Raw genomic sequence first — 15,196 nt, forward strand, 5'->3', positions numbered from 1 at the left:
ACACACACACACACACGTTATACAATCTCTCTCCTCTCTCTCTGTCTCTCTTTCTCTCTCTCTGTCTCTCTCTCCTCTCTCTGCCTCTGTTTCTGTCTCTCTCTCTCTCTGTCTGTCTCTCTCTCCACGCCTCCCTCCATCCCTGTTGCCATGCCAGTCCAGGCCTGTAGAGGAACACAGACACATATTACAGGATCTGGTTGCAGCTCCCCTCTAATCTCCAGGAGAAAACTGTCCTTCATGCCCCAACATGTTCCCCTCTCTCTCTCCCTCTCTCCTTTTCTCCCCCTCTCCATATTTCTCCCCCTCTCTCTTCTCAACTCCCTATTTATTTTCCTACTCTTCTTTCATACTCTCCTCTACTCTTTTTCCACTCTCCGCTATTTCAGTAAAATACCTTTTCGTTTTGGGTGTGTGTAAAAGACCATTCAGTGCACGTGGGTTATTGTTGAAAAATAAACCTTTTTTTGTGGGCGTGTTTGAAGGAAATGTACATCATGTACTCATCTGTATGTGTCCTAGATTCTTGGGTGGCGAAGTTTCAGCAGCGCATATGGGTGTGTGTGTGTGTCAGGGGTCAGAGTGCAGCTGCTCTGTTTGTTAGTTGTTGTTGTAACAGCTGGTCGCTCTGCTGCCATGGTCATCAGCTGTGACACCGACCTTTGACCTCTGGACGCATCTCCAGTAGAGATCTTCATTCATCTCGACAAGTACAGCACAGTAGAGAGGTCGAGTGGAGAGTGTTATAGAGTACAGTAGAGTGGAGGGACAATGAGTGGAGTAGACTACACCAGAATAGAATAGTGTGGTTCCTGTATATAGAGCTCAGAAAGTTCAATATACTATGTATGTATATATATTTCACGATACATAATAAAGGCACCCATGCTAGCCCGTCAGGTCATAGAGTAGGTTGAGTTTCTGGGGTCGCGACCTCTTGACCCAGGCTGTTCTGCTACACATCGTGACAAAAGGTCGTAAATACGACCTGAACACATAACCAGCCTGGAGCATGAGATAACCAGCCTGGAGCATGTCATAACCAGCCTGGAGCATGACATAACCAGCCTGGAGCAGGACATGACCAGCCTGGAGCAGGACATGACCAGCCTGGAGCAGGACATGACCAGCCTGGAGCATGACATGGGTGTGAAAGAGTTAACTGCCCCATCAGAGCCAGGCTTGTTGGTTCCACTTGGTATACAGGGAGCTATTTCAGTGGCGCACGCGTGCGACTGAGAGGAATGGCCCTGACCCTTGGACTTAACTGCTTCCAGGTGGCCCTGTATCGTACACACACACACACACACACTCTGACTCACACAGTAATTCACCCTCCTTTCACACGTCAGACAGCGGCAGGGATAAATGAACACTAACCAACGATACATGACTTAAATACACCCGCCTACATCCCCCCCCTGTATCCCCCCCGTAACCCCCTCCTGTTACCCCCCCCCCCCCCCGTTACCCCCTCCATCATCTCTCAATCCTCCATCCTGCTTCTCCCCCCTTGATTGGAGCCACATGGGATGCAGAGAAATAGAGAGATGGAGAAAGAGAGGGAGAGGAAGGGAGAGATTAAGAGGGAGAGAGAGAGAGGGAAAGATAAAGAGAGATGGAGAAAGAGAGGGAGAGGAAGGAAGAGATTAAGAGGGAGAGAGAGAGAGGGAAAGATAAAGAGAGATGGAGAAAGAGAGGGAGAGGAAGGAAGAGATTAAGAGGGAGAGAGAGAGAGGGAAAGATAAAGAGAGATGGAGAAAGAGAGGGAGAGGAAGGGAGAGATTAAGAGGGAGAGAGAAAGAGGGAAAGATAAAGAGAGATGGAGAAAGAGAGGGAGAGGAAGGAAGAGATTAAGAGGGAGAGAGAGAGAGGGAAAGATAAAGAGAGATGGAGAAAGAGAGGGAGAGGAAGGAAGAGATTAAGAGGGAGAGAGAGAGAGGGAAAGATAAAGAGAGATGGAGAAAGAGAGGGAGAGGAAGGAAGAGATTAAGAGGGAGAGAGAGAGAGGGAAAGATAAAGAGAGATGGAGAAAGAGAGGGAGAGGAAGGAAGAGATTAAGAGGGAGAGAGAGAGAGGGAAAGATAAAGAGAGATGGAGAAAGAGAGGGAGAGGAAGGAAGAGATTAAGAGGGAGAGAGAGAGAGGGAAAGATAAAGAGAGATGGAGAAAAAGAGGGAGAGAGGGAGGGAGAGAAAAAGGGTGAGCAAGAGAGAAGGGGGAGAGAGAAGGAGAGAGAGAGACAGAGGTGTGCGGGTCATTTTCTTTCCGCAAGAGACAGAGGGAATGTGGGTACGCGCTATGTACGTTCAGCTCCAGGTCAACTCTCCAACACTTAAGTCACACACGCACACTCTAACCATCAACTAATTTTGACGTTAATTTGAGCAATGAGTTTCTGATGGAGCTGTGCCAAGCAGGCAGGCAGGCAGGCAGGCAGGGAGGGAGGCAGGGAGGGAGGGAGGAGAAGAAGGATGAAGAGGAGATAGATCTCGGGGTGGAGGCGAAGGGAGGGAGAGAGATGGGAAGAGAGAGAGACAGAGAGAGAGAGAGAGAGAGAGGGAGAGAGGGAGAGAAGAGACAAAGAAGAATGAAGAGAAAGAGGGGTAGAGAGAGGGGGAGGGCGGGCGGGAGGGAGGGAGACAGAGAGAGAGGAGAGAGAGAGAGAGGAGAGAAGAGACAAAGAAGAATGAAGAGAGAGGGGGAGAGAGAGGGGGGAGGGAGTGAGGGGGAAGAGAGTAAAAGCAGAAGGCTGGAGCGTTTGAAGGAGACCAGTAAGAGAGAGAGAGAAGATGAAGGAGACCATGGAGAGAGAGAGAAGATGAAGGAGAGGAAAAGCAGGAGGCTGATACAGGAGGCTGTGGAAGAGGGGCTGGATTGAGAATGAGAGAAGCGAGGGAGAGATAAAACAGAGACAGAAAGTAGGAAGGAATAAAGGGAGGCAGGGAGTGGTGAGGGAAGGGGAGAGAGAAGGGGGAGGGAGAGAAAGTGTTTGGTGAGAGGAAGCTGAATGATTGGATGGCAGGATCAGGTGGATTGTGACATCATCAGGTCAGGCAGAGGCTACTGTGATGATGAAGAGTTCTCTGTGTTTCTACCTGTTGAACATTGTCAAGCAGCTGTGGAAGAGGTGATGAAGAGGAGGACAGTGTTGGATGCCTGACCTTATCTATAGTGTAAATCTGTCACATCTAAACTCTCTCTTTCTCTCTCTCTGGGGGTTGTAGGTGACAGAGAACATTATCTCCAAGCAGACGTTTCAAGGTGAGTCATCAAAACAGATTGGAATTCACATACATCCACACACACACACACACACCCTCTCAAAGGATGAAAATGAAACCTGTATCAAGTCTAACAGTGTTCTTCATCTCTTTCTCTGTGTCTCTCCTCGTCAGAAGCGAGAACATTGCCTCGCACGTTCAACAGGTCCGTAGTGACCTCTCTGGCTCAGAGGCCCTCGGCCCACTTGACCCTCAGTGAGACTATCCAAGGTAAGGAGTGTGTTTGTGTGCGTGCGGGCGTATCTGCATGGATCATTGCTTGCTTAAGGGCGCAGTCTGGCTATTGTTCTCTGTCAGTTTTACTGGGCGCTCCCTCCCCCTCTCTCTCTCTCTTCCTCTTTCTCTCTCCCTCTCTTTCTCTCTTCCTCCCTCTCTCTCCCTCCCTCCCTCTCCCTCTATCTATCTCTCTCTCTCTGACATTAGAGGGCAGAGGGAAGTCACCTGTTTTACTCATGAGGAAGTACAGCTCTGTCTCTCTCCTCCACCTGGTGCCCTTCCTGTCGTTTGTTCTCTCCTCCTCTCTTCCCTCCTCCTCCCCTCCTTCACTTCCGTCCTTCCCTCTCTCTCCTCCCCTCTATTTCTCACTTCTGTCTTCTGTCTGAGGAGGTTAAAGGAAGGAGGTGAAAGAGGAGGTGAAAGAGGAGGTGAAAGAGGAGGTGAAAGAGGAGGTGAAAGGAGAACGCTTGGTCACAGTCAGATGCATTTAAATGAGTTCATGGACATCTGCTGTTCATATGTGTGTGTGCATGTGTTTTAGGATTCCCTTGTCTAAATCAAAAACAAGCTCCTATCTGATATTGATTCTCATGCTGGAATGTGATGTTTTTCTAACCTTCCATGATACTTCTTTGACTCTCTCTTTCTCTCTCTCCTTCTTCCTCGCTCTCCTTCTCTCCCTCCATTTTTCCGATTCATCCAAGTTTGACCGCTTTTCTCTCTTCCTGTCATCCTTGTGCGCCGTCATTACCACTCCCCCACACTGCTGTCTCTCTCTCTCTCTCTCTCTCTCTCTCTCTCTCTCTCTCTCTCTCTCTCTCTCTCTGTGTCTGTTCACTATCTCTGTCACTCCTACATACGGTCTTCATGTCTGTGTGCCATTTACAATGTTCTTATCTTGCTAAATGCCTCCCCTCTAATCCCTCCCTCCCTCCCGCCCTCCCCCCAGGGTCCTCCCCATACCCCACGCCCCAGCCCGACCTCCACCAATCATGTCGTCACCCTGTCCGCTCTTGGGCCAATCAGAGCTTCGGAGCTCACCTGCACAACATGACGTTGACCAATGGGAAGCTGCGCGTGCCCCAGGATGGGCGGTACTACCTGTACTCACAGGTGAGTAGAACAGTTTGGATGTATTCCTCATCAGAGAGTGGAAGTCAAGCTTGGGCTGTTATATTGATGTATTACATCTAAAAATAAGAAGACGTTATATATGGGAGGAGTCAGGTGGCTGAGCGGTTAGGGTATCGGGCTAGTAATCTTAAGGTCGATTCCCGGCCGTGCCAAAATGACGTTGTGTCCTTGGGCAGGGCACTTCACCCGACTTGCCTCGGGGCAAATGCCCCTGTACTTACTGTAAGTCGCTCTGGATACAAGCATCTGCTAAATGACTCAATGTAAATGTACATATAACAACAATTTGACCTATTCTGTTTTCGATCCACACCACAGTATATTATATAGACCTATATAAACCCATAACCCACTTGGCCCCCAGGTGTACTTCCGCTACCCGTCCCCCAGCGAGTCCAGCACCAGCCACCAGCTGGTCCAGTGTGTGTACAAGAAGACGTCGTACGCCCGGCCCATCCAGCTGCTGAAGGGCGTGGGCACCAAGTGCTGGGCGCCGGACGCCGAGTATGCCCTCCACTCCAACTACCAGGGCGGCCTGTTTGAGCTGCGACAGGGGGATGAGCTGTTTGTGTCCGTGTCCTCCCCCGGCACTGTGCACGCCGAGGACTCCTCCAGCTACTTCGGAGCCTTCCGGCTGGACCTGTAGGGAGGAGGGAGGGAGGAGGGGAGGGGAGGAGGGAGGGAGGGATTAAGGGGTTGATAGAGGGGTGGAGGGAGGGATTGTTGGGGCGGTGAGGGAGGAAGAGGGTTAAAGCCCTCCAGCTGGACAGACGGAGGCATGGACCTGTGAAGAGCAAGGAAGAGCAGGATGAACCAGAGGCAGCGGAGGAGTGGGGATCCATGTCAGCACCTTCCAGGATGAATACACGGAGAGGGGGAGGGGGGTGGGGGGGAGACACTGCCAGAGAGGGAGGGATGGCAGGAGGGAAAGGGGGTTGGGGGGGAAAACAGACTGGCCATCAAGCCTTTCCTGTCCTTTTTACGCCTCCTCAAATCCCTTCTTCCGGATGGCCACACCTACTGCCATATATCCAGACTGTCGTCTGCTTATGCATCAGCGTATACCCGCCTGTGTGTGTGTGAAAGGGGGATGAGGGGAGGAGAGAGAGAGGGGAGGGGAGGAGAGAAGACAGAAGAATGTACGCCTGCGAGACTAAAACCTGTGTCTAGACGTGGGGTGGGATTCGAACCCACAAACCAAACCAAAGTGATGACCACACACACTCTGTACAGATTCCTGTGTGTGTGGTGCGTGCGAGCGTCCTTGATGTGATGTGTCTGTGTGTGTGTGAGGACTGCCTGTGTGTGTGTGTGTGTGTGCGTGCGCGTGTGTGTGTGAGGACTGCCTGTGTGTGTGTGCGCATGTGTGTGTGTGCGCATGTGTGTGTGTGCATGTGTGTGTGTGTGTGTGTGTGTGCGAGGACTGCCTGAGTGTGTGTGTGTGTGTGTGTACGTGGTGACGGTGCTGAAGGGGATGGAAAGCGAGGATTGCTGCACTGTGATGAACTGTGTGTTTCCGTGGACTAACTGGACTTGGGAACAATGAAGAGAGGAAGAAGACTAGAAGACAATATGAATACAGGACATTTTGCAAGAGAGGAGGAATTTTCTTATTTTTTTTCTTTCTTTTGATGTTGGATTTGAGACCATTAGAGACTTTGTATAGAAACCACTTCAACAATGTAAGAGGAGGAGCAGAGAGGAGGAGCAGAGAGGAAATGGGAAGGGGGTGCACATCAATGCAGATGAGAATAAACAGAGCGAGAGAGAAAGAGAGAGAAAGAGAAAGAGACAGAGAGAGAGAGAGAGAGAGAGAGAGAGAGAGAGAGAGAGAGAGAGAGAGGCATGCGGGCGTATAAAAAACTCAGAATCTCTTCTACTCCTCCTGTTTCTCCTGTCAAACCTGAAGAACACCATACTACACACACACACACAACATACTACACACACACTCAGACTTTGGCATGCAACAAACGCGCACACACACATTGTGGGCTGAAGTTATCAGAAAAGAAAATACACGACACTAACAATACCCATGTACTGCCAGGGCCCCCCTCCTCCCTCCCCCTCCTCCCTCCCCCCTCCCCCCTCCCCCCTCCCCCCACCTCCCTCCCCCCTCCTCCCTCCCCCCTCCCCCCTCCCCCCTCCCCCCTCCCCCCTCCCCTCGGCCCCTTCACACTTTCACATCCACATACTTGCACTCAAGCTCGCACACACACTCACACTCTGGTAGTCGTTAGTTTGCTCTGGGAGAAATGTGTGTGTGTGTGTGTGTGTGTGTGTGTGTGTGTGTGTGTGTGTGTGAGGTTAAATAAACAAACACACAGCAGGGTTTGTTTGGGGCCATGATAGCTGGCTCTGCAAAGCTACCGAGTTCTGATAAACACACGCACGTCACACACACACACACACACACACACCCTTATGCTGTACCCATCTTAACCCAGACACATGTTCACACATGCAGCTTGCACAGAAACACTCTTTCTGCTGACCCTCTGTCCTTCCGTGTTTCTGGTCTGCAGTCCCTGTTTATACTGAATATACTGAATATACCGAATATACTGAATATACTGAATATACTGTTTATACTGTATATACTGAATATACTGTATATACTGAATATACTGTTTATACTGAGTATACTGTTTATACTGTATATACTGTATATACTGAATATACTGTATATACTGTATATACTGTTTATACTGAGTATACTGTATATACTGAATATACTGTATATACTGAATATACTGTTTATACTGAGTATACTGTATATACTGTATATACTGTATATACTGAATATACTGAATGCACGTTATGCACAGATCCACATTATCCATGAGGGTATTCACTCCAAAAATTGAACACACACACACACACACACACACACACACACACACACACACTCATCTAGGTTATGATTTGCTGTTTTAGCCTTTCCACTAGCGTGAAAGCTTCAATCTAACGCTTAATTCAGCCCAGCTTCCCTCTCTGTGCGTGTGCGTGTGCGTCGAGCGTAGCCAGTCAGAACAGAGAGAGGAATGTACCACAGCCTCCAGCCTCCAGCCTTCAGCCTTCAGCTGTCAGCCTCCAGGTGGGAGGTGATGACTGGACACACATGATCTATGCCGTCTACCTTCTCTGTGGAGGTCCTCTCCTCATCTCAAACACACACACACATCCAAGCACGCTTACACACACACACACACACATCCGAGCACGCTTACACACACACACACAGTTTTCTATAGCATCATACATCCTTCATATAGAAAACATACGTTTCATGGCCGAACAGTGGAATTCTTGGAGCGACTGACACACTATCTGTCAAAGGACAGGCTCTCAGATGTTTGTGTGTGTGTGCGTATTCTGAATCAGTTCTATAGGATTCTACACTATGGACTGGACTAGAACTTTGATCGACACTAGTTCTCATTGTTGTTTTACCCTGAGTGTGTGTGTGCGTGTGTGTGTGTGTACAGGATAATGCCAGGTCTGTAACCATTCAAGGTAATAGTAGCCAGGCCCAATGTTGGTCCCACTGTACATCCCTCCTTCTCTCTCCCTCCCTCTTTCTCCCCCTCCCCTCTCTCCCTCTCCATCACTCTCTCTCCCTCCCTCCTCACATTCTCTCTCAGTCTCAGACATTGTGCCAGTCCAACTGTAAAGCCTGTTTATACATGAACCACATGACCATAACCAACACAGACCAACAAACAGTAAAAACAAGAGATATCTCAACGTCCAACAAAAACAACACATACAACAATGTCTGTAGTTTTCCATTACGGAGCGTTTTTTCCCCCTCAGTGTTTGTGCCCCGCTGAAACAGACCCCTATACCCTGCTTTCTGGGTTGCCAGGTTTGTTATCTGGCTCCAAGCATTCATTTGGAAAACAAAGTTGTTTGTTGATTGTTCAGTCCTACCATGCACTGACACACCAACGCAGCAGTAACTGTTATTACTTCTTACTCCTGGACTTGGTTGCCAGTTTCTTCGGTAAACACAAGCAATGGGAGGGATTTGGCATTGGAAGGGAACAAACCTGGCAACCCTGTGAATGGACAGAGAGGATAAAAAACGATGAGAATGGGATCAGATCGCACACACAAGGTGAAAAACATGCAGTCAGAAGTTGTTTTTGGGACCCACTTATCTGTTCAGCTACTTCAGAAGCAAGACAGTCTAGAAAATGTGTGTTTCTGCATGCGTGTGTGTGTGTACTCTGAAGAGAACATAGTTCTGGTTCTCGGTCCATAAGGACTCACTAATCAAGACAGATGAACCATGCAGCTTGGCTCCAGCGCTGTTGAGTGTGTGTGTCACTGAGCAAGCGAGAGAGAGAGCAAAAAAGAGATCGCAAACTCAAGACCACATTCACAACAATGGTTGTATTGTTCTTGTTATTTTACAGAGCGCCCGAGTCTAGCTCCTTGCACAGCTTTAACCACAAACTAGGCCTAGACTACGTGTCCTTACTCGTTTAAACACCCACACACACTTTCCAACACTTTAAGACACTGTCTATGAATGTTTTGGTTGTTTTCTCGTTTCTCTGATTAATGCCACTGATGGAATGTACATGTATAGATTTAGCGTTTTTTTATTCAGATATTTTCGGTGCCTTGAAACGGTTTTCATACGTTGTTATTTTGTGTTTCACAAATAAAGTGATTGTTTTTTTCTGATCATGTTTACGCGACTGATTCCTCACTGTCATGGTATCACCTCGGGTAGCCTACGTCACTTCACTAGAACAGCTCTTTCCTTCAATTCTTCTTCGTCTCACATCCCTCGACATGCCGGCGACTTTGGTTTTGCCTTGAATGGACGTCTCTTACCACTGACGTTAACGACAGGGCAGGAATGTTTTATATAAAGTATACTTTATATAAGGACATATGTCGGAAAACCGCAATGATTTACCCTATAACTGGACGTAACCACGGCCATCAGCCATTAAAATCATTCGGATTATGTGGATGAGTAATTCAATTAACCGTGTCCTGTGGTCGAAGTCTGTTCCAACGGTCAGTCCTACTAGCCAGCGAGAAATTCCAAGAGGACTCCTTCCGCGCGCTCTGCTGGTCCATTTCAAGACCACATGAGGGGAGAAAAGGAGATAAATAAGATGATTTGCGAAGTGGACAGCGCCAAGGCGTCGGCCAAAATACCGTTTTGCGGCCGGTGAGAGAAAGAGAAGCGGTTTAAAAAATAATCAAATCCTCCTCTTGTTCTGGCGCGAGGGAACGGAATGAGTTGCCAGAGTGTCAGTCAGGAAGAGTCCACCTGCAGCGCCGACTGGCCAAACGACGAGAACATCTACCAGCGTAAAATATTTACTACTCTCATGGCTGAGAGGCCTAAAGGATCAAAGGGAGTTATAATAGCATGTCTTACATACCAATGTATACTTAAACAACAGATGAGTGAAGAGAAGACTGGGAATTGGGGAGAAGAGGTCAGGTAGTGAGGAGGTGATGGAGATGTGAGGAGGTGATGGTTATATGAGGAGGTTGTGGGGATGCGAGGAGGTGAGGAGATGAGGAGGTGATGGTGATGTGAGGAGGTGAGGTGATGTGAGGAGGTGAGGTGATGTGAGGAGGTGATGGGGATGTGAGGAGGTGAGGGGATGTGAGGAGGTGAGGGGATGTGAGGAGGTGAGGGGATGTGAGGAGGTGATGGGGATGTGAGGAGGTGAGGGGATGTGAGGAGGTGAGGAGATGTGAGGAGGTGAGGGGATGTGAGGAGGTGATGGTGATGTGAGGAGGTGATGGGGATGTCAGGAGGTGAGGGGATGTGAGGAGGTGAGGGGATGAGGAGGTGATGGTTATATGAGGAGGTGATGGGGATGTCAGGAGGTGATGGTGATGTCAGGAGGTGAGGTGATGTGAGGAGGTGATGGGGATGTGAGGAGGTGATGGGGATGTGAGGAGGTGATGGGGATGTGAGGAGGTGAGGATATGATGGTGATCAAAGGAGGAGGTGATGGGGATGTGAGGAGGTGGTGAGGGAAGAAGAGGCCATGAGAACAGCATTCGAGGAGTTGAGGACATGAAAGGAGTTTTCACTGAAGGAAGGACTGTCACAGAAGACAAACAACATGCCTTCTCCTCCGATCTTGTGACTTACAGGGCACAAGAAGTCCCCTCTCTGCATGTTTGTTTGTGTGGCTCAGGGGAATTCATGTAATTCGAGGCGTGTGTGTGCAACAGTGATAGGAATTTAAGTGATTCAAGAGAATGAGGGCAAATGTGATGTGTGTGTGTGATGTGTGTGTGAGATGCGTGTGTGTGATGTGTGTGTGTGATGTGTGTGTGTGCCCGGGCCCAGGCCTCCATAGCAGCTGTGGTTAAGTCTAAACTCCAACTTTTAAGTTCAGTGATTGAAGATGACTGCTGTGATTCGTCAAGATGCCAAAGCAGCCCATCATCTGTCAGCCATGAATAGGCTTCTGAGACTGGGAGGGGGAGTAGGGGGGGTCGGAGGGGGGGGTGAACACATTTGAGTTTGACAGACGACCCCCTGTTGAGGACACGCAGGGATGGGGGTTCCTGGTTAACAACTATCGTTCATTTTGGGATCAACACAAACACACACACACACTTGTACATGCAAAAGTGTGCACTTACTCACACACCCACACACATTTTTTTGTTGCATAATTTAGTTTAATTGTATTCTTTTCAGAAATCCATGACTCCACAATCATAATAATACAGACATTGTTGTTTGTGCAAAATAAATAAACAAGAAAGACATTTACAAACAAACAGAGGCCCTCAACAGAAACAATGACATTACCAACTACTACTACATCTGTGTGTGTAACCTTTCTGGAGCACTTGAAATACTCAATCCAACATTCTGACCACGTGGGACGGAAGTTGTCCTTTGGGCCCGCCCTCTGTGACTGACAATGTAGAAAAGAGACTTTCTTATTGGTTAGCAGTCCCTGTCCATCAGCAAGATGAGAATCAGTGTTCTAATCATGTCACCCCTGACTTCTTGACCTCTCTCAACCTGATCACTGCCTTGACCTCCGACCTTAGATCCATGGTATCACAGTCAGTCACACACACACACACACTTCAATAGAGAGCTGGTGTCTTGGGGTTATCTAAATGGTTTCTGAAGGTGGTGGAATCCCCCCAGCGGGCAGGTTCTAGAACTTACCAAGGTGTGTTCTAGAACAGTCTTGCGAAGGTGGGTTCTAGAACAGCCTTACCAAGGTGGGTCCTAGAAGCAGAATGTCCCAGACATTGTTTAGAGGGTGGTCGTCGGCAGTCAGAACCATTCGGCTCTCTGGCACAATGGGACCTAAGAGTGTAGTATAAACAAGCCTGTCTCTCCCACACACACACACACACACACACATACTGTACACACACACACACATTTGCTGTGTTTGAAAATTCTCTCCCTCCCGTCGTTTCCCCCCCTTTCTCCCTTCGTATTTTCTCAGCAGTGTTAAGAAAAGGCCAATCTGCCTTTTAATCCTCAAGCTTAATACCACCCTTCCTGACACACAGCCCACCTCCCCAACACACACACACACACACACACACCTAGCTTTCACCCTTTACCCCCCCACAATGAAAACACACATACATAACACACACACATCTTACCCAAACACATACCGTACCCAAACACACATACTAAAGACAAAAGACCCCCACAGACACTCCGTGCCACGCTCCCTCGTATCAACACCAGCAGCCTGGCAGTGTGATTACCCAGCGTACTCGCTGTTGTTCTAAAGGTTCAGTCAGGAAATGAGTTTTTCTAAGGCTGGAACCCCCAAACTCCTCCCCCTCCTCATCACCCCCAGCGCCCAGGTTTGGGACGCAACCCAAAACATCCTGAAGAGACCAACTGGGGCCAGCAAGTCCACAAACACACACACACACACACACAGGGGGAACAATGGCAGGCCAGTCTGGCCGTGGCAGTGGCCAGTCTGCCGGGGGAACCAGGAACTGTGGAATGTAGAGGAGGGGCTGGGGAACACCGTCGCATGCACAGAAACAATCCTCAACATTCCTGCAGCCTCCCTGACAGCTCATAACCCACGGCTCCAGCTCTGATAAGAGCTGCACACACAAAGACTGGCCCCGGGGAAGTGGACCTGAGTGAGACAGAAAGACAAAGAGGAAAGAAGGGGAAGAGAGAGGAGGGGAGGGAGAGGAGAGAGAGCAGAGGAAGAAAGAGAGACATAAAGAAAGGTGAGAGCAAAGAGAGCCAATGAGAGAGAGAGAGAGAGACAGAGAGAGAGATTGAGAGAGGAGCCTCGCCCATACAGATCCTGCTCTTCCTGACCTCTGAGATCATGTGACGCAGCACTGTGACATCATCGCTGGAATGCTTGAGAGAGAAAGAGAGAGATGGGGGAAAAAAGAGAGACAATGTGGGAGCCAGAAGACATCAGAGAGAGAGAGAGAAAGGATGAGTGGATGGATGGGTTCGCCAAGGAAAAGATGAATGGATGAGAGGAATGACACCATCAACCATAAACTGCGTCCCCAGAGGACACAAAGATGGAGGGATGGAAGACAGAGAGAGAGAGAGAGAGAGAGAGAGAGAGAGAGAGAGAGAGAGAGACAGAGACAGAGAGAGAGAGAGAGAGAGGGAGAGAAACAGAGAGAGAGAGGAAGAGAGAGAGAGAGAGAGAGGAAGAGAGAGAGAGGAAGAGCGAGAGAGAGAAACAGAGAGAGAGGAAGAGAGAGGTGATTCAACAGACTGACGGTAACCTAATGACAGCAAGCTGTTAAGACATCATCGAGAATGATGATGGGGATGTCAGGTCATATGAGGTCATTCACCCAAGGGGATTGTAAATAAAAACACACAAACACACACACACAGCGCACGCCTCATAGAACTCTTCAGTGAAACACAACAAACACGATCCTCTTCAACAGACGGTGGGAATATGTACTGACCCCTAGTGGACAGAAGTAAGAACTGCAGCTCACCCATGATAGGCAGCAGACAGACACTCCAGAGAGGGTCCATCCATCCATCCATCCAACACACCCCAGCACCCAACACCACGCTCTGACGCCACAGAGAGAGAGCGAAAGAGAGAGAGAGAGCGAGAGAGATATAGAGAGAGAGAGAGAGAGAGAGGAGGAGGGGCTACATTCCAGCTGTGTTTGGTTCCCACACTTCAACCACAGGTAAGGTGCTGCAGGATTAGGATTTCAGTCGTTGATCTCTCTCTCTCCCTCTGTCTCTCTCACACACACACACACACACACACACACACACACACACACACACACACACACACACACACACACACACACACACACACACACACACACACACACACACACACACACACACACACACACACACACACACACAGCTACGCTTTGAACTTCCACCAGCCTGAAAAGCACATCTCTGTAAAGAGAGAGAGAGAGGATGTACAGTATACGTGCGTGTGTGTTTCAGGTCATCTGAATACAATGTAGCAGCGGTGAGTCAGTAGTTGTGTGTGTGTGTTTCCTGTCTCAGAGGATTCACATGGGGTTCATGTTACAGAGCTGCTCGTGGCACTAGCTCACCTCACATTCCTATACCTACACACACACACACAACTGAGATACACACACACAACAAAGCTGCACACACACACTACTGAGATACACACACACACACACACACACACACACCTCACCTTTCTGACTCTCACCAGCATCATGAGGTTCAGGACAAGCTCAGACAGGGTGACCAACAGCCATTACCATGCCACTTCCCCCTCCTCAGGTCAGAGGTCAATGTTCACATGATTACAACATGGTCATATCATGACGAAGACTCCACTTGGTGTCTACAGGGTGTGTGTGTGTGTGTGTCATGGGTATCATATGACGGTTCTCACGGTGTGTGTGAGTGTGTGTGTTAGTGGCATGTTACTGAAAGGACTAATGATTCTGAGAAATGTCTAAACAGTCAATGTCTTTGGTGTGTGTCTCTGTGAGTGTGTGTGTGAGAGAGAGAGTCCTTCACAAATCCCTCTTTCACACCCCTGCCCTCCCCTCCAGGGCAGTGACCGGCCTCCTTCAGCACACCCAGGGCCCGGGTGGGGGAGGGGGGGCTCCCCGGCACATCACCCCAGGAAGGGGAGCTCTGCCTGGGCTTGTCTGCTGGCGTGGAGAGGGGGGAACCACGCTCTGTCCCTCTGGGTGTTTGGTGTCAGAATCTTCATCAGAGCGCCCAGCGACGCCTGTCACAACAGGGGGGGGGGAGGAGAGGAAGGAGTTGAAGAAGGGAGAGACCGCTTGAAAAAGAGGAGGGAAGTAGGGCGAAGTGCCATTGTTCTTTTTGTCGTTCCTCAGTCCAGCTTCGCTCAGAAAGGCCCCAGTCCACAGTGTCTCTGGAGCCCTTCCCTCCCTCCCTCCCTCCCTCCCTCCCTCCCTCCCTCCCTCCCTCCCTCCCTCCCTCCCTCCCTCCCTCCCTCCCTCCCTCCCTCCCTCCCTCTCTCCCTCTCTCCTCTCCTCCACCACCAGGCTGGCCAGTTCCTCTCTTTCCTTCATCCCTCC

General features: G+C 49.4%; 1 protein-coding gene across 1 annotated transcript in view; it reads left to right on the forward strand.

Annotated features, from left to right (window-relative positions):
* Positions 1-5,298, forward strand: part of tnfsf10l (TNF superfamily member 10, like) — a 25,270-nt gene extending 19,972 nt beyond the window's left edge. The window contains exons 3-6 of the mRNA XM_084692045.1: positions 3,227-3,263; positions 3,398-3,493; positions 4,449-4,612; positions 4,998-5,298. Of these exons, the coding sequence (XP_084548171.1) occupies positions 3,227-3,263; positions 3,398-3,493; positions 4,449-4,612; positions 4,998-5,279 (579 nt within the window). The 3' untranslated portion in view covers positions 5,280-5,298. The remainder of the gene's footprint in view (positions 1-3,226; positions 3,264-3,397; positions 3,494-4,448; positions 4,613-4,997) is intronic.
* Positions 5,299-15,196: the final 9,898 nt, after the last annotated feature.

This window comes from Hypomesus nipponensis, chromosome 25 (genome assembly GCF_054491055.1).
Source record: "Hypomesus nipponensis isolate SF chromosome 25, ASM5449105v1, whole genome shotgun sequence".
NCBI classification, from domain to species: domain Eukaryota; kingdom Metazoa; phylum Chordata; class Actinopteri; order Osmeriformes; family Osmeridae; genus Hypomesus; species Hypomesus nipponensis.